Source organism: Rhinolophus sinicus, linkage group LG03, assembly GCF_036562045.2.
Source record: "Rhinolophus sinicus isolate RSC01 linkage group LG03, ASM3656204v1, whole genome shotgun sequence".
NCBI lineage: Eukaryota > Metazoa > Chordata > Mammalia > Chiroptera > Rhinolophidae > Rhinolophus > Rhinolophus sinicus.
This window is the reverse complement of record NC_133753.1, coordinates 7,611,218-7,631,817: the sequence shown is the minus strand read 5'-3', so window position 1 is coordinate 7,631,817 and position 20,600 is coordinate 7,611,218. Positions and strand designations below refer to the sequence as shown.

General features: G+C 38.9%; 1 protein-coding gene across 4 annotated transcripts in view; it reads right to left on the bottom strand.

Annotated features, from left to right (window-relative positions):
* Positions 1-226: 226 nt before the first annotated feature.
* The window catches only part of ATG2B (autophagy related 2B), a 64,122-nt gene continuing 43,748 nt past the window's right edge, over positions 227-20,600 (bottom strand). For 3 of the 4 annotated variants that reach the window (XM_019746329.2, XM_019746338.2, XM_019746363.2), the window contains 13 exons: positions 20,086-20,288; positions 18,830-19,056; positions 17,716-17,824; positions 16,719-16,913; positions 15,939-16,040; positions 10,625-10,703; positions 10,115-10,322; positions 7,666-7,735; positions 7,236-7,318; positions 6,218-6,339; positions 5,812-5,966; positions 4,736-4,885; positions 227-1,514 (listed from right to left, as the gene is read on the bottom strand). In XM_019746329.2, the coding sequence (XP_019601888.2) occupies positions 1,284-1,514; positions 4,736-4,885; positions 5,812-5,966; positions 6,218-6,339; positions 7,236-7,318; positions 7,666-7,735; positions 10,115-10,322; positions 10,625-10,703; positions 15,939-16,040; positions 16,719-16,913; positions 17,716-17,824; positions 18,830-19,056; positions 20,086-20,288 (1,934 nt within the window). In that variant the 3' untranslated portion in view covers positions 227-1,283. The remainder of the gene's footprint in view (positions 1,515-4,735; positions 4,886-5,811; positions 5,967-6,217; positions 6,340-7,235; positions 7,319-7,665; positions 7,736-10,114; positions 10,323-10,624; positions 10,704-15,938; positions 16,041-16,718; positions 16,914-17,715; positions 17,825-18,829; positions 19,057-20,085; positions 20,289-20,600) is intronic. The other variant, XM_019746347.2, reaches the window with a different exon arrangement.

Sequence of the window (20,600 nt, the reverse complement as noted above, 5' to 3'; positions counted from 1 at the left end):
AGTGGGTGAATACAAAGTCCTACATTTTCTTTCTGCTGAATTAACCCCAAGTCAGAGACTGAGATGAGAACAATTTCCCTCTCACTTCCAGGTCATGACATACTTGATATTAACCAAAATCACTTCTGAGAAAGTGTTCCCAAGTATCTTGGAATAAATCATAGTATTGCATCTATGAATATGCATGCTCTAGGAAAAGCAAAATATTCATGGAAGCATAAAACAGTTTTGCCTTTAAATAAAAATACTTTATTCATTCCTGACAGGTTATCAAAACATACACTTAACCAAGTAAAAACGGTACTTTGAAATAGCTGACTAGGGCATATTTGGAGGATTTTTGGTTAATTTTAAGAGTAAAAACTACTTCCATACTCCCTTTCCACACATTCCTAACAAGCTTGCCCTACATAACCTGCTTAAAATTGAACATATAAACAATTATATGGGCCCCAGTTCTTTATCGAACGCACATTTTCATTTACACTTAAAATAAATGGAAGTTATTACATTTGAGTTACCTTCCTTTGCCCCAAACTTTCAGCCTTACTCCTCTTTATGTTTTGTGTAACTCTATAAATTACATAAAGAAGATAGCACGTGACACGTATTAATCTAGAAACACATACACACACACAAGATAAAGTGCAACACAACAGAACGTGTCTGTGACACTCACGCTCTCCAACTCCCACAGGATTTTCTGAGTAAGTGGAAATAATGTTATTCTCGAGGGCATGAACACTAAATCCAACAGACGAGGTTATTTAGTCCTCACTGATATTTATTTTGAAAATCCTATTTGCTTTTATTTTCCTGTGGCTTCTGTCTCTCACTCACCATGAAAGTTTCGAAGCTATGATTCTTTTTAAATCTTAAGAAAAATCAACTCCTCAGAACAACATAAACAGTGCTTTCGAAGCGCTCAAAAGTTTCTGAGCACTCCTGACTGTCAAAGGAGCTTTCCAATGACATCTCATCTGTACCCAGGAGAATTATACTCATTTTAATAAAAGCAAGCATTCCACTAACTTGGCAGCAAATGCTTTAAGGACTTGATACCAGTCACCGAACCTTTCTACAGGCAAGTACCAACGTAGCCCTAAAATGTCAGAGAAGTTTTGGTTGCACGTGGTTGTGATATTACATTATTGAACTAAGAACTGCTTTTGTTCCTGAGATGAACACAATAAAATTAAAAGAGTTCCTTCTAAAGCTGCCAATGGGACACTATGCTCCTTAGTTCTGCCTTCGTTATCTTCGTAAGGATCATGCCTGAAATATCAGTCCTCCCCGTGGCGCCATTTCTGTGACTCGTCTTGCCGGACATCAGGTCGAATTTGGTTTCTCATGCCACCTAACACGTTTGATGTTGCTTCTGTGGCGACAATCAGAGGTTTCACCACTGCGGGAGGAATCTGGCGCAGAACCTCGCCCACGGCCCCAGTAACGCCCCTGCTCTCGTGTTCCCGAGCTGCGGTTTCATAAATGGTGTGAGCCGTGTCTGTGATTCCCTGAAAGGGGGCAGGGGAGAAAAGGGAGCAAATTACTGGGCAGAAAACTCCCTAAACTATCCTGTAATCACACTTAATCAACATGATATTTGTAAACTTAATCAACATGATATTTGTAAACTAGACCTCCCCTTCCTACCCAAAAAAGCCTGTGCTTTTGAGATAACCCAGGATAATTATTTCTATGATAAAATTCTAATTATAAGGGGAAGTAAGAGGCAATTATTATGATTTAGTATTTTGTGGAGTCACATGTGCAAAAACTGTAGTAGGGAAACTTACAGAAGTATTTAATGACCCAAGCTTTGCTGGCACTATTTATCACTAGTTAAATCAAACTTAGCAAACAAAGCTTTTGGAATAAATGTAATCACTAAAGGCATATGATAGTTCCTCTGATTCAACTGTAACAAGAAAATCTAATTCTAGTAAGCTCCAGGATATTATTAAATTTGTTTTAAATTGCTGGCTATGTACTAGAAAAGATAACTGGAATATTCCATTAAGATAAAGGGCTAAATAGAACATTTTATTGGATTAAACAGAGAAAACTTGGAGAACATACAGCAGGAGCATATTTAATAAGCAGGAGCATTTTTCACCTTGCTTATAACTGCCTGACGTTAAACTCATCAGGATGCTCAGCTTTAAAGCTGAATATATAACCGCGGGGGTCAAGCCGACGTGGTAAAACATCACACGATTTTCACATCTCACCATCAGTGGAACTCGAAGTCCCTCAGGGGACAAGAGCAGGTTCCACTGTTGCTTTTCAATGAAGGGCACAGTACAAGGAGCTCTGGGCTCTCTGTGGAAACCCAGGAACCTTGTCCTACCCCAAATCTAGCCATTACTCTGACAAGCTAGCAAGAGTATCATTTCTACCCAACACAGCAGGCAAAAATGGAGTACCGTAAGGGGCAAAGTACAGAAGACAAAAAAAAAAAAAGCATAAGTGCTATTTTTAAAACTATCTACAAGAGCCAATAAAAGAAACCATGAACACACTGAAGAAAATGCTTACAATTTATACATTTGTCCACATCATCTGCTTCCCCCGTCCCAGCTCCCCTCCCTAACCCACAATGAGAAGGTATCAGCTTATTGTAATATGATGATTAACACCACCAAGTCTGGAGGCTACAGAAGTAAATTCAAATCTCAGGTCTGTCACTTGGCTGTGTGACCTTAGACAAGTCCTTTCAAATGGGCAATTACAATATTGTGATGATTGTTAGAATTAAATGAAATAACGCGTCGAACGGGCTAGGCACAGCTGAGCAGGTACTGAGTGTTCATTATCGAATTCCTAGACAACAATCTAGCTCTGTGCCTTACAACTACCGGCCACAAATCACAACTATGCAAAGCAGGGGTCAGCAAGCTTTCTCCATAAAGGGCCAGATGATAAACATTTATGGGCCATAAGTCTTTGTTGTTTATTCTTTTTTATCTTTTTATAGTCCTCTAAAATTGTAGAACGCATTCTTAGCTAGAAGTGCACACAGAAGCAGGCACTGGCCAGATCCGGCCTGCAGGCCTTAGTGTGCTGACTCCCATCTAAAGGATGAGCCTATCTGTGAAACACACAGCATGTTTTCCCTTAATCTCGGAGTTCTTAACATCTAAAAAGAAGAAGAAATATTTATCCCCATTGAGGAACCTCTATTTAAGAGCTTTTTTATATGGACTCAGATTCAGTCTCATCAAGAATCCCCTACCGTCTGAACCCCAGCTCACTGCAGTCGCCCTCCCTTCCTTCAGTCTTTGCAGGGACAGCTTTAGAGAACGACAACTGAACAGCAGGCCCAAACCCCGGCTCCAACCCTGGCCCCCCCCCGCCCACTCGCCATGGCCGTTCTTCCTGAGCCTGTCCCCTCACCTGTGACGGGGAATGCCATCTACCTTCAAGGGTTCCTATGCGCTTGGCACACATAAATATTTATTTTAGAATGAATACCGATGAAACCAGGTAACCATTTTGCAAACTGCACAGTGCTACACATCCAAGAGCTATTATTATCCTGCTGTCAAACGCCCCTGTCTTGAACCCCAGGACCATTTTTACAAACCTGATTTCTCACATGTCCACTGGTAACTGGCCCAGTCCCAACAAAGTAGGAACAGGTCTGACTGGTAATTATCTCTCTTTGTTCTCCCAACTAAATCTCTTTTTCATAAAGGTGACCAGTCTTGCCTTTATTTACACACTAATACATTTCTGGGGGTTCCCCCTCAGTGGTCTTTCCACCACTGTGGTTTGGGACCACAGAGGCTAACTTTGGTCAGGTCAAAAAGACTGTTCTGCCTGTCAGCATACGATGGGGACAACATCCTTAATGAAATCCTAATACGCAAATCAATTATAAGTAAAATGACCTCAAACAATGTGTCATATTAAAAAGAATGTCATAAGAGATTAAGACAGGGAATGACCTTGAAAACAGCCATAAAATCAGGGTTCACTGGTGCAAATAAACTACAACTTGGTCATATTTAATAGACATCAAGACTCCAATAGTTACAAGGCACCATGTCCCCTAACAACTTCCTGCACATAGCAACAAGAGGACATTCGTGTGGACATTCCCGTAGCAGTGTTTTAGGGAAAAAATGGAAAGCAAATGTCTACCAATAGGAAAACACATAAATTATCTCTATTCATACAGTGAAATCCCACAAAACAGTTGAAATTAGATCTACATCATCAACATGGGTTTATTTTGAAAGTTAGGATACCTATAACACCATTTATGTGAACTTTTAAAATACAAACAAGAGTATGTTTTGCTTATGAATACACACTTGTATAATAAAACCATAAAAACAGGTACAGAAAACTCTGTACTATCTTCAGGACAGGGAAGGCAGGGGAATGGGACCACGAGGGATTCACGGGAAAAGCTGCCTTTTTAAACAAATCGGAGGTGAGCATAGCAGAGTGCGGACATGTGTTGGGCCCCGTGGGTGAGCCCCTGTGCTGGCTCTTACTCCTGCTCACTCGTGGGGGGAGGCAAGTCACTGCTCCTCCCGGGTACCCAGTGGCCACCCCACGGCTCTCTTCTCCTACCTGACGCAGGGATTTGCCCTCACAGTTGGCAGCAGTGCCAAGTGCACTCCCAGGGGGTCCTTCAGAACAAACTCCAACCACAGGTGCTCTTTAGATAAAAGCCCGGGAAGAGTGGGAGCGGGTTATGGCCTGTCGCCCGAGCATCACCTACCTCTTTCACGACACTGTAGGCCTTGGCCACGCCTTCCCTCAGGTCCACTGGCTGGTGGGCTAACCGGTGATGAGGAAACCTTCTCATCTTCTTGGGCTCGATAGCAAGGGTACCCGGAGACACCATGTCATAAGCAGTCTCGGCTGCGGCCTGGACCATTTATCAGAAAGTAGAAGTGAATGAGAAGCAAGTCTGGAGAGTTAGGCTCCAACGGCGCACTTCCCACAGGGCCTGGGGAAGGACGTGGGGGATCGCGCCCACACACGGCACTTCCGCAGCGCTTGATTCTCTCCCACAGGTCTTACGACTTTGATAAGAACATGAAAGCGTACATTAAAAACCAACACTATCTGGATCAAGCTGATTTTTTCATGCCCTCTTCTGCCCTCTCAGAACGTTCTCCAAGTGACCGGGTTAGTCAAGAACACAGGGTCTGGATAAGGTCAGTTGGACCTTAATACTTAATGTAACAAACCTTAAAACAACTACTGTTTGCTCTGTAATTCTCTCTTTACATTTAGCTATGGTTTTTTTTTCACATAAATGTGGTAAAATAAATCCTCAGCTAGCTTAATGGCTATCATTTACAGTAGTATCTCGGTTTTTGAACGTTTCCATTGATGAACATTTCGGTTTACGAACGCCATAAATTTTATGGATCTATGCTATCATTAGATAGTAAAATTCACGCTAAATTTGCAGTTTTAGGGGTTTATTTTAAAGGTCTGGAACAGATTAACCCATTTTGCATTACTTTCTATGGGGAAACTGCGCCTCAGTTTTAGAATGTTTCAGAACTCAAACGGGCTTCCAGAATGGATTACGTTTGAAACCGTGGTAACACAAACACATTTCACACTGCATTCCACTGCGTATTTTCTACTAATAACGTAACACTGGACAGCTAAGCAATTTAAAAAGCATAGTATTAAATCATTACAAATAATATAATCTATTCTCATATTTTATTAATTTTGTATATTTCCACAGTATCATTTTTGAAAACAAAAATAACCCCACTGTTTTACAAAGACCCTTCTTCTTTGTATAGGGTCAGGTAGCCTATGGAAAGATACCTGTATGGTTTGAACCATTCGATTGGTGAGTTCTAGAGCGGCCATGGCTGTAGAGGTGCCAAAGGAGGCAGCGCCTCTCTGAAATCCTCTGACAATGCGGCCATCCTTCCGGTACTGCTCTATTGGTAACCAGACCAAGTCCTTCAGGCCTTGCACTGCAACAGGCGACAGACACACAGCAGTCAGCAGGCGTGCTGGGGCTCAGATCTCTGCTATCATTCTAACCCTGGGGCTTGCTTGCAGCCCCTGAAACGGGAGACAGCGTTTTGTGTATATGACTACAAATATAGGTTTTCTAGAAAGATGGTCCTCATGTAGACTCTCAAAGGCATCCATAACCACAAAAAGGTTAAGCATCACCGATCAGGCAAAATAAATCATCTTCTGATTAAAACAGGAAACTCACCTAATTGTACAAGTGAGTGCATAGGCCCAACACCTCCCAGGATGCCCGGTAGCTGGTTTTTCTTAATGTCAGTAAGCCATTCGGTGATTGCATATGAGAATAATTTGTCAACACCTAGCAAACTAGAGCAAATGACTATTAGTATAGAGGAAGGAAAAAGAAATGTATAGCTTTAGATAAGTTTGGGGGAATTTTTTAACTTAAAAGAAAATTTACAAATTACAAAGATAAAATATTATAATATTCAGTCTGAATATATAAATACATATAAAAATACATGTCTATACACATACATATAACCCAATTATAGTGTTAATTTCTACAAGGCTTAGGTAATATGAATAGCTGTGTTTTTCCACTGTTCTTACTTCTTGAACATCTAAAGCTCTGGCATAGGATTAACTCAACATCTACCGTGTTTCCCCAAAAATAAGACCTAGCCAGACAATCAGCTCTAATGTATCTTTTGGAGCAAAAATTAATATAAGACCTGGTATTATATTACATTATATTATACCCAGTATTATATATTATACTACAAATTACATTATATTATATTACATTATACCTGATCTTACAGGTATTATAGTAAAATAAGACCGGGTCTTATATTAATTTTTGCTCCAAAAGACGCATTAGGGCTGATTGTCCAGCTAGGTCTTATTTTCGGGGAAACACGGTACAAATTGCCATACGGTTCTTAGCTACTAAGAACCATTGCTTTCTGAATTTAGTCCAGTCTTTTCACTAAACAAACTGATTTACAACTTTGGGAAATTATGAAAAAATATCATAACTATAGCTGTGTTTGAAAAATACTTCTTTGTCAAACTTATTCTTCTCTCTCAGAATGAAAACTAGCCGCTAACCAGTAAGGATCCTCTAAAAATGAGCTCTCTGCAGCTGATACGATAAAAGAATTAAATTATGTGTGCTTGCTAAGGAAACTCAATTTTAATTTGTTGTAAACTAATGTTAGTTACTATAGCTCAAAGCCTCAGGTAATAACCCAACTTACCCATGCCGATAGAAAAGCCTCTTCAGCTTTAGTTCAGAGCAGTTTAACTGGGCCAGACCGATCAAAATCCCAGCTAACGTGCCCTTTAAAATGAAGAAAACCCAGATTAATTTGTAAATTGAGAGACTCAACACTTAAAATAGTTGTTGTTTGGGAAAGCCAAAGCAACATTCACTAATGAAGCTAAAACACTTAAAATGTTTGCAGTAAAAACAACTGCTTTCATAATATGTACGACCCCAATTTATATCAAATTTTACTCATGAGTTCTTAAGTAAAAAATATTTAACTTACTTTAAAATCAGAATTAAATTTTAAAATCTTACACATCATTTCAAACCTCTATGACATAAAAATTTTTTTTAATTGAGTCTATTAGGAAAACAAATAAGGCAATTTTTTACACAAACTTTATACAAAGTTTGCAAACCTGATCCATTGACACGTGCTTTCCATGATAATCAAGTCGGATAGGAACTTCTGATATGAATCTAAATTCTCTGAAATAAAGACAGGAGGGGAGTTATTATATTCAAAATTACTAATAGTTGAAATTAAATATAAATTAGTTTGTTCAAACAGAGAATAAAACCCAAACCACAAAGTAGACAAAAAAGAATGCCTTTTCTTAAGGTAATATAACAACTAAACTGATGTTAATCATCTTATAAATTGTATTTATTTTATTATATTTAAATTTGTTCACAAAAACTTTTTCGTAGTTTACTAAGTAATGTTTATCTTAGAAAAATTTATTCTGGCAGATATTCTCAATTCATACAGAGAACAAATTAATAAAAGCAACTTTCAAGATTAAACCAAATAATACCATCATTATCAACAAGTAAAAAGACAAGAGGTAAGACACTCATTTTAGCTCCATGATGAAGCAAAAGAGTTAGAAAATAATGGACATGAATCTCAGTTTTATCAGTTATATGGGATGCAACCACGGGCAAGTCACTTAAACTCTTTGACCCTAAATGTCTCTGCCAATACATTTTTTGAATGCCACCTACATTGGTGAATTTTAGTGAGCATTCTTGAGAACAATACTTGTAAGTAGGATATCGACACACAAGTATTGGGAATTGAGAATTAAATTATAATTATACACTGATGACACATCAAACAAAAGGAGGAGCTGGCTTCCAAACGCTGGACTGTAAACTGGAATCGGAAACTCATTTTTTCTACAGAATTAATACTGGTGATTATATACTAAGCCAGCCCACAAAGACCATTTAACCTGCAGTAAAATGGAAATGATGGATTCACATCAATCACACAAAAAGCTTGAGATCCAAGATCCTCCCCCATCTTCTGAATACTCATCTCCATTTGGTTGTCTGGGCAACAGCCCCTTGACACCTGCCTCTCGCTTTCTCACTCTCTTTTTCTCCAAAGCACATTAGGACGAATCATATGTATTAATTATTAAATAAGGATTTCTGTCTACTTTGCTCACTGTGGCATACATATAGTAGAAAATGTGGCATACATATAGTAAGTGTTCAATAAATACTTGTGGAATAAATAAACGTTGAATAAATGTTTGGGGGGGGGCGCATCACTTGTAAAATGCACTGAATTGGAGATGAAGACCTGTGTTCTAGTCCTGGCTCAGCCACTGTGTGGTCCTGAGCCAGTCAGCTCACCTCTCGGCATTAATTTCCTCATCTGTAAAGTGAGGAATTTGGACTCTATCACTGGTTACTAGCCCAGAGTCCTGGACCCACTAAGAGCTTTTGAAAGTAGAAATAGAAGTCTATACACTATTTTAAATAGTCTAATGAAAAAAATAAACACCTAGGTAAGTAAGTAAGGCTACACAAACTAAAAAGTGTCAAATTTCTTTGTTTCAGGCCAGAATTTTAACAATTCAATTTCCTTTATACTGGTTATCCAGTGGTTACAAAAACCAAATTGGTAGTTTACATGTGATTAATATAAAATGAGAATACAAATTGTTACTTAGGATATACAATTTTTTTAGTAGAAACATTTTTTAAAACATCAAATAATAAAAGAGGTTCTACTCTGTGGTGCAAATGTTTAGAACCACTGATATTTAAAACAAGAAAATACTTTAAAATAGTTATACTGCCCACTTTGAGCCAAACTCTAACCTCAGAGCTCAGAGGGAAAGGCAGAATTTGGGGACCACTGGTGTCAATGGGAGAGGAGCACGGAAAGCCAGGGAAAGTGGCTAATTGTCCCTCACAACACAGGTGGCTTTGAGCCTCAGCCTTTCCCTTCCAATAGAGCCAACGCTCCACACCTACCCCAGGGGTGGAGAAAGAAACAAGACAGGAAGAATGAATGAGTGTGAAATGAGGGATAAGTTTGTGTAACCAGCTGGCCGCATGGCTGGGCAGCAGTCACAGCAGACAGCAGCAGCACAGGCGCCGGGGTTCCGGACAGTGCAACTTACCCGGGGAGGGCAGAGTCAGGAAAGACACACAGTGACGGAAGAGGGCAGACAGAAAGCTAAACAGAAAATTCCCGTAAGGAATAAGAAGGAATGCTGAAGTTGAGATGAATAACAGAAATGAGGGAAAGGACAGCCGTGTGAGGAGGTACAAAGAAGCCATACCAGTGACGGGAAAGAGAGGAACCGGAGGAGGAAAAAGGCAGGAGCTGAGGAAAAGGGAACCCCTGTTATAGAATCAACAGAGATACATCCTCAACAAGGGTTACCCTGTGTAAATGAGAGGGGTGAGTTAGGTGGGACCGCATACAAACAAACATACCAGTTGATAATACGGCAGTGCAAAGAAAAGCTGACGTGACCTCATGACTACCTGCACACAAACGCATTAAAGGACAAGCTTCAAAACTAAAATAATGTCCTCTGTTATCCAAATTAAATGATTTACCTGAAAAACACAGGCTGGTCACTAAATGATGCTTCTTCGGCCGAGAAGGCCTTCTGCGCCTCCCCATTAACCACTTCCGCTGAGTTGGCACTGTCATTTTGGAAAGGATGCTTTGGCGCAGGGAAAGAAAGAACGACGTTTGGCTCCTTTGAGGTACTTAAATGCCTTGGCAAACTGCAGGTGACATCAGCTCCAGGAGACTTTTTAACTGAACATGTAATGTGGACATTTGAAAAATTAGGTAGTCTTCCTTAGAGCAACCATTTAAATCAATCTAGATTTAATTTGTGTTGCTACATTTTATTTAATAAACACAATTACTACTACAGAGAAAATTGACTTTCACCTTTTAAATTACTACTTTTACATAAACTACATTTGCATAACTTAATAAAAAGAACACATTTATATAAATGAGAATAAAGATTGCAAGTACATTCTCCAAAAGGCCTCATAAAAATCAATCCAGATACCTGTTATAGGCTTTTTCAAACTACATATATTTAGTACCTTCTGGATCTGGAGCCATCAGAAGCTCTACTTCTGTAGAAAGACTTGTGAAGAAGTCCTTCAGGAAGAACAAGGCATCCTAAAATTAAGAGGTATAATTATAAGTAACATGGGGAAAGGTACATCTATTGCTAAAACTATGAAACAAAGTATGTTAAAGTCTCATATTTTACTTATTATTCATATACAGCTAGAATTTATTCAGTCCTTACATTGTGTCAAGCATTGTTCTCTCTCTCTCTCTCTCTCTCTCTCTCTCTCTCTCTCTCTCTCACACACGCACCCTTTGCTAATTCTCACAACTCTGAGAAAATTAATTTATAGATGTGAAAATGAAGACACAGAGAAGTTAAAAATCATAGTTATTTCTAAATCAAAGTACGTTTTCGTTTCCTTAGAAACACAGCCTCCTCATTCAGCACCGCTCTCGCTCAGCGCTGCCGCGGTAACGTTATTAACAATAGTAACGGCAGCCAGCACGTCCTCCATACTTGCATGTGCCTTAAAAGTTCTTAATGTCTTATTTCTGCCTTTACCACTAGGTTATATTGCCTTGATACATTTTCTTCATTGGACATGACATTCAAAACAAAAATTAAAATAAAATCACCCATGCACTGTGGTCTCTTCTGAATTTATAGTTATAAACAAAACTGGATGGCTCTGTCTTGATGTTGTATATGCAAACCCTATTTGCCTGTTATCAGCAGCTTCGTTTTGCCTACCTTACTCAAACCAACAAATCCATTTTGGAGAAGAAAATTCAATGCCTGAGCCTGTTCTTTCTTATTCTTCCCTTCTATTTAAAAAAATTCTAAGTTAACATAAAACATTAATGTTGTACTAAAATGCAATGCGAAGGTGAACCACAGAACCACGATATTTGGTAGGTAGCACACCGGAAGTTTGCCTGGCAATTCCTAAGGATCTGATCGACTATTGATCGCATTTGTCAGAAGTATAAATGACAGAAGTTCGAAAGGTATTTTTCTAGGTAAGTGGCACATGGGAGACTGGGGGATGGGACTGAAGAACAAGCAGGTCGTTTAACGGCTTTGGGAATATTCTTGCAGGAGGTAGTGGGTTCATGAATTGTTTGTTACATCATTATGCTTTACACATATATTTCATGTACTTTATAAACTATTTACGTCATGCACATTTATTATATATTACTATATATATCTCCCAAGTAGTACATATTAATAAAATGCTAACAAAGTTAACAGTATATAAAATGTTATTCTTTGGCCACTAGATGGTGATATTTTACTGCTATAAATGTTTTGACTCCATGGCTGCCTTCAGAGAAAGGCAGAGAAAATTCAGGTATAAATGTGCTCTGAAAAAAAAGACTAAAGAGACAGTGGTTTTTACCCATTTTACTACAAATGCACAAAGCAACAAAGGGATACTAATAATTATCTTTCCAAAATGCTCTCAGAATTTTTTATTTTGATGTTTATGCTAAACTTTACAACTCAGTAAGACAATTTAATTTTAAAACTAGCAGCACACAGACATTTCACACAAAAAAGGTACACAAATGGTGAATAAGCACAAGAAAAGATGCTCAGCATCATTAGTCATCGGGAAAGCCAAGTTAAAACCACAATGAACACTAAGTAAAATAACTAAAATTAAAAAGACAACACCACTGCAGCGCTCATGCGTTACTGGTGGCAACGTCCAACGGCAGGACCACCAGGGAAAACTGTTTGGCAGCTGCTTATGATGGTTAAACACACATCTATCCTAAGACCCAGAAATTCTTTGTATAATACCCAAGGAATATGAAAACATATGTCCATTAAAGACCTGTACACAAGTTTCATAACAGCTTTAGTCGTAAGAGCCAAAAACAAAACAACAACCTCAATGTGCATCACAAAGTAAATAGATAAATAAGTGGTATGCCCATGCAGTGACCTACTACTCAGCAATGAAATGCACAGACTGCAGATACACGCTGCCACACAGACGAATCTCAGACATCACGTGAGGAGAGGAAGCCAGATTCAGCTCCACTGATACAAACTGTGGAACGGGAAAGGCCAGTGGGTGGTGATGGAAATGAAATGAATGGTTCCTTTGAATGGAGACTGACTACAAAGGGACACGAGGGGACTTTGCAGGAAATGTTCCATATTTCAATTGCTGTAGTAGTTACTCAAGTGTATGTATTTGTCAAGCTCAAACTGTACACCTAAAACGTGTGCCTTTTATTATATGCAAATTATACCTCAATACTATCAATTTTTTAAAACTTTATAAAATGTGGTTTTTTATGCTAAACTTTGACCATGAGATAGTTATTTCTAGTTCTAAGGTCCTATGCTAAAGGATGTTAACAGTACTAAAAGAATTGCTTTTGATATCATACCCTGAAATTAAGCAGTGACGCTGAAAAACCACAAGTGTGCCAACTGGTCCTGCTACACAGCCATCATTTCCAGCCTCAGCTGAGCACTTCCTTATCTGACATGCATGGCCTTACATCCCATCTTACAACCCGAATTAGGCCCTCAATGCCTTCACAAAACAATGAATGTGGCTAACTCCACTGCATTCTGTAGGCCCCGCTGGAGTGTCACCGCCTCCAGAAAGCCTTTCCTGATCCCCACTCACTCTTCCAAAGTCCCAGCCTGGCTTGGGAGCCCTCTTCTGCTGGTGCATATCATCCTCTGCCAATCTTGATCACCTGCACTCACCACAGGTGCTAAGTCACATTTGATGTTGGTCCCTCCACTACATCCAGACCTTTGAGGATGGCACATTTATTCACCTTTGTATCCCCGGCATCCTAGTAACCTGGGACGAGGTTCACATTCAGCAACCAATTGGAAATTCACTGACCTATCTTCTCTGCACAGATTCCAGGCAGCACAATACTAAAATGAACACTAGACCAGGAGAGTCAGGATATCTGGCCCCTTCCTCTTTCGGATCTCAAACTGCCTACCTCTATTACCTGCATCACCTACTTATGCCCCTAGAGGGAGCTCATTCCCTCTGCCTAGTTTCCTGCCTACCCTACCAACACGCTGAGCTTTGGAGGCAACTGTACTGAACTTCAACAGCAGTGCAGCTTTTTAAAAACATGAGAATACAGTTTGGGGAATATAATCAATAACGTTGTAAAGGTTTTGTAAGGTGTCAGATGGGCACATGTCTTATTAGGGAGACCACTTCATGGACAGTGTAGATGCCTGACCACTGCACTGTATACCTGAAGCTGAAGCATAATAATATTGTATGTCAACTATAATTTAATATATATATGGTCACGGGATATGGAGTACAGCATAGGGAATAGAGTCAATGGAATTGTAATAGATTTATATGATGTCAGAGGAGCAACAGATTGGGGGAGAAGGGCTATCACTTTGTGAGGGGTGAAATGTCTTAATTATTACATTGTTTTGTACATCTGAAACTAATTGGAAAAAAAATAACACGAGAAAACAATGTGTTGCTTTCATAGTCACTGTCTATGATCCAGTTAAGATAAAGTCAGAGGTTTGCTTGGTAAGAAAAATATTAGTCAAAGCATTATCATTCATCAACTGATTTGTTTTCAAAAAAGGATGAAAAACACAAATATTTGCTTTTGTACTCAGATGACCGTTTGCTTTCTCAAAATATGATGTTTCAATCTTAGAAGATGCAAACTAGAAAGGATTTTTTTGATTAGTAATATGCTTCATTAAGGCTTGCATATTTGTTGCATGGCTTTGTTTTCCTAGGTTTCATATCTTGGGGAATTATTTCCCATTCCTCCTCAGTTTAGTCATAACATTTATTTCCCTGACTGTTTTCTCTAAGATTAATATTTCCCCATTTTAAAACCATAATGCTTTATAGTTCTAAATGAGAAATTAAGCTCAATATTAAAGAAAAATCTATTAAGGAAAATTGGACTTGCTAAGTCTGGTAAAATCATACCACAAAGATGTATCTTGCTCAAATTCTTCCTCACATGTGATTTCCACAGATCAAATTTCTCATAAATCCTTCATCATGTTCCTACTAGGCCAATGTATGGATAAATTAAATTAAAATATGGGTATCAAAAGATAGTCTTCTCATAATGAGAAAACATAAATCTAAAGTACTCATGGGTAAGTCTAACCCAGCTCAGAAGCTACAAATATTAATTAAAGTTGTGCTAAATTTCTGTGCTTCATACTACACTTTCTCTGAGATATGCCTATATTTTGTTTACAGTATAAATATTATTTAAGTTTATTCCTGAAGTATCTGTTAATTACTTAAATGAGCCAACATTATTTAGTCAATATTATCTAAGTGAACAAATAATGCCACTCCACACATATTCTGCTTCCAAATCTGAACTCACACCAATGTAAGGCATAACAGGAGGGTTTTGTTATTCCAAAAGCAGATTATTTAAAAAACTCCATTTATTTTCTTCAGTTGGTGTAAGCATTTTTGATCTTTAACACTGTGTGCCAGGCACCAAGCTAAATGTTTTATATACACTAATCTCATTGAACACTCATTTTTCTAAAAACAATGATGCTACATGTATTACTATTTCTTCCATTTACCAATGAAGAAACTGAGGCTTGGAGAAGCTAAGTAACTTACTCAAAGCCACATAACTGTATAGTAAAAGGAGAACTGAGTCAGGTCTGGCTCCAAGCCTGTCTCTTCACTACACTGCACTGCAACAAGGCATCGTATTTCATACACCTTGAAAAAAGTTTGTAGAAGAGGCACCAACTATGTTTTAAACAACTCTCTGGGTCAAAGAAAAACCCAGAATGATTTGATGGGATGCTTGTTAGAATATGAGAAAGTAGATTTCTCTCTGTCTTTCCAAAAACCTCTGTTGGTTGTGACCTGTTCAGATGCCGCTTCACTAATTTGTGATTTTACCCAGGGCAGAAGGAATTCTCTCCCAGGGGCTGCGTCTAAGACACGCCCCTTCATAACTTTGAATCAAACATATCAGGGATTCCTTTGACACTCTGAAAATATCTACATAGCCGCATTAGGGGTATGTACATAAGAATTGGAGAGAATGAGAAGCAGGTTCAAGTGCTATGTCACAGAGACCATGAGTAGGAGACTGGAGATAACATCTAAGAGCAGTTACTCACCAACAGTTCAGGTTCCAAACGCCTACTGAATTGGCTGTGTTCTTACCAGTGGGAGACTGCTTCAATTATGCAACTTTCATCAAAGTTCATTAATAATAAACATGTAATTCGACTGAATCAAGTTTCTCATTCTGAATGTGGGACATGTATTGCATCAGAACCCCATGAGTTATGCTTGCAGAACGAACCTGGTCAATATTGAGGCGAAGTGGCATGAGTGACACTCGTAAGCAGCACTCCTGGGGCGACCTGCCAGACTCCGGGCGCACGTGTAATGCTTTAACTGTCAGCTACAAAATAAGAAAGAGAAAAACCTTTTTTTCCCCCAATGATATTATGACCTTGTTTGCATTTTAAAAAAGGAAAAACAAAAAGGAAAGAAAATAAAAAGTCCCGTTTCTATTCCCTTATAGAACAAAAAATGGCATTGTGTATCCTCTTTCCTTAAAAGCCTTAATCAGACTTTCTTGGGTCCCAAACTCCCTCAAAAATCTGATGAAAGATACGGGTTCTCTTTAGAGGAAAAACCATATGTAATGTTGTATGTGCAGTCTCAGACGAGTCTGCTGGCCCCTGAAGCTAACCCACAGACCTACGTTCTAAAGACAGCTTCTGACATTTTCTTCTGAAAGTCCTGAGCTAATCATTTCTATGCTACTAAAATTTAAAAAGCACTAGAAATCTGAACACTTCCAACAATACTAAATATTTTGTGGAATCACTATGGACTTCTGGTTTTCTTCAAGTATCCTTATATTGGCAATTACAGTTAATGGACCCTAGAAGTGACATGCAAAATAATTTTTAAAACATAAAAATTTAAGCAGCATATTTTAAATGGATTTTCATATTAAATTTAGAAAAAATACCCAGTAATTTTCCCCAATCTAAATCTTCTGCAGTTCAACATTAATAAAAACACTTTTCGAAAACTCATATAGCAAAAACTATAAAGTTTTAAATCTTACCATGTTGGAATGAGCTTTTCGAGGCATTTCTTTACTGCAATACAGGTACAAAAACTTATTCATTTGTGATGTTGCCAGACGATCTCGAATTTCAAGGTCTTGCACGATGAACACCTGCCGGGAGACTGGGTGCTCTAAGAGGCTGGAGTCGCATTCTGGCTTGCACGGGGGGTAGACCTCATGCTGAAACTTCACCTTCACAGACAAGGAGAAGAAACACAAAGCAATCTTCACATTTTATTTAAACTAGATTTTCTCTTTCCAGTGCAAAATACCACTCATCGTTTTCTTTGAATTCTCAGCTTTCAATTCCGCTTTCAGAGAACAACGTAACATCCATTTGTTCGCTTATTTATTGATCCATGTGTACCCTACCACACAAGGGTAAGTTTGACTGACATTTCTTATTTGACCTTGGTAAAATACCTATCTTTTTCAAGCAAAACCCTCAACAGGAATAAGACGTGAAATTATCATCTTACGTATCTATGAAATTGCTTGAAAATGAATCAGTGGCAGCAGGGTTCAAGTTCCAAAGGGGCAAGGATACAATTACATATATGGAACTGGCATCACTATAACATTACCACATCGAGCACCCTAAAATATGACACTTAGCACAATCATAGAGAAGCTGACAGAATTAAATGCACGTGACGTCAGCAGTGGCCTGGCCCTGCTGTTCCCTAGACGCCCACAAAGGGCCTGACAGACGTGCTGTCCAGTAGCAGGCCTTCCCTGCAGATACTCCAGGGCGGTGGCTCCCCAGTGTGGTCCTGGGAAAAGTGGGTCAGAATCACCCGAGAACTCACTAAAAATGCAAATGCATGGGCCCTACTAAAGCAGAAACCTCCTAAAGCAGAAACTTTGGGGCCCAGCAACCGGTGTTTTAAGAGGCCCTCAAGGGGACTCTGATGTTTGCTCACGGGTGGGGTGCTAATGAAGTCCACCACTGCTCCCACTTCCGGGGACTTTTCCTTTCAAAACGCCATCTTACCTTGCTTAATTGTATTTCCATTAAAAAGTCATGGTTTCTTCCTTTTCCCCCACATACCGTATTACGTCCATGTCTTGTGGGTGTGTGAGACGGTGAACTGTGGGGACTGCTATAAATAAATTTAAAAAAAAAACAAACACCTTTTGTTAAAGGCATGTTCGAAGGAAGGTAATGAATGACATCAGGAAAAAACAACAACATGAAAAGAGAAAATAAGATTACAGAACTGTCAGAACATTGCCACAAATTGTATGACTGTGAATTCAAACCACACCTTTTATACTTTGGGGACACTGAGAACACGACTTTTATTATTGCCATTATGGTGATCGTCTGCTCGCGAAACAGAAACACCTGACTACAATGTTGGTGTTCGTATGACAAGACAGACTCGGAAATGAGACCGCCTTACCAGTCCCTTATTACTTCAGAAACCCCTGAGAGAGTACAAGTCCTAGAAATCCCCATGAATATAGAAAAGAATTATAGTGAACTCGGAAGTTTTAAAACATCATTTTTAAATAGAAAAGTCACTCCACCGCTGTGCCCAAGGTTACCTCTTCATGAAGCCTTGTCTGTTCCTCCCCACCCACTGAGAAGTTTGCCCCACGGTGCCTAGTCCCGCTATCTAGTTCTCCTCCGATAATGCAGCTGTGGAACAAGAACTCCGGGGGAATGGGCTCTCCGCTTGGTACCCAGCCGGACGCTGGAGGTTCAGGGGCACGCATGGCCCCTGCCTCCTGATACACACACTTTACTTCACTGCCTTCATTTGCTCACATAACTGTCTCTCCCTCTGGAACCGAGGGCAGGGTCTGAGTCATATGGATTTCAGTGAATGTGCCTCTAACGTAAGTTCTGGCACCTGGGAGGTACACAATAAATTATGCTGAACGGAAATGACTTAAGTCACCACATTTTAGTGAAAATACAAACACTGCAAATAAGTTTACAAAATGCAAAACTTTAACACTAACATTGAATGAGTGACATTTAAATTACATGGTTTTTAATACTACTTTATTAATAATTCTTAAAATGATAAATGCTATGCATTTTTCTATGAAAAGAGCACATTGGTCTGCCAAATAAACTTCTATAGAAATTAACTTACATGTAACTTTTAGCTGGAGAAGTGGGAGGGGCTGTTCCAAAATCCTTTCCTCCATAAAGATGCCAAACTAGAGAGACTTCTTTAACAACATACCGGACTATAGGCATGGGAAAGTGCAGTGGGGCTCTGCTCGTATCTGTCTTCTTAACGGGCAGACTAAAATAATTCTCTCTTATCACAATTGTGTCGTCGACCATTATTTTTACAACCGGTTCTTCTTCCTTCTCCTAAAATAAACAGGTAACACATACTGTCTCATCTCAGTAGAAACCATGGATTATGCTGCGTATCTCACAGGGATTTCTTCATTCTACATTCTTTTTAGTAATTCCAGTATATAAAATGGGATACGTACTGACATAATCATCACATAAAATATTCTGCATTATTAACCACAAAATGGACTCTCTTTCTGTTCTCTGTTAATCACTCCTTTAGGATTTTTTACAGTCTTCAATTTGGCTTTTACTATTTGATTGACAATAAAAAAGACACAGATTTAGCGTGTGTGTATGTGTGAGTGTGCATGTGTAAGTATATTTGTGTGTGTGTGTGTGTCTGCGTATAATTCTTTAATTCAAAGTCAATACTGCATTCCAAATCTGACATATTTCAATATGCTGATCAAATTACCATGTCCCTAATAATGAGCTTATCCTGAATTTGATTGCTTTTATTTTTTTAATTTCCCAGAACTTAGTCAAATAAATACACTCACCTACTAAGGTACCACTGGGCAGTTTAATACATATATACACCAAATAGTGATTCATTTTGAATGGGGTTCAATTCTAACACCAATGCTTACCCATTTTGGTTAGTGAACTGTGGATTCATTAAATCCACACCATGCTTTTTAAGTGTGAACATGACTCTAAAATGGAAATTATATATGTCCACCAAGCCTTCACACAAACCTTTCCCAATTCTTGGACTAGCAACTCGGCAGCACTTCTTTCTGCCACCTAATTTCACCCTAAAGAGTTATCTTACTACACACAACATCTGTAGTTGAATAATCCATGTGGGAAATTTTGCAAATATAGAGAGCATTGTTTCCTGAGTCTTTGAGAGATGTGCCACAGAAATAGTAAAGTATAACAAACATTTACAAAGCATCAGTAGTAAATTACAAAACAAAGTCATTCTGAACTACAAAGAGTTAAAAAAATCTAAAGAATCTTTATCATGTACCATTTGGTCAATTCAATTAGTGACACTCTCGTAAGGCCTCACTTATGTTATCAGTTTCTTACCTGAATGGTTGCTCTTGGTGCAAAAAGAATGCAAAAGTCGTCATTTTCAGTGGGCACACCTGTCATTGTGTCACTAATCAAGTGGTGGGTGAATGAGGCGTAAGTGGGGCCGGGCTCCTGGGACACATTCCCGCTCTCATCTGGAAACAGGAAGAGGTCTGAACAACACGGCTCCTGAGGGTGAGATTTTTCATCCACAACACCTGGGTACAAAGATGATGGCATTCAGTTCTGGCACATTCAGAAGCATCAACAGGAACAATTAGTAAGCATTTTAACCGTATGTCAGATACACATTACGTTGAGTGCTTTCACTTGCAATATCTCATTTTTCCCCTTAAAATTACCGTCTGACTACTGAAAAAAGACTAACAATCAGTTTGAAGTTCTCTAAGAAAAGAGTAAATGATGGCCTCAAAGTTATAGACAGTCTCCTCTGACCTATTTGGCATTAGAGAAGCTCAGGAATTCAGCGGTAGCTGGTTAGTGTTGACTAGAGTTTGGTTTTAGCCAGA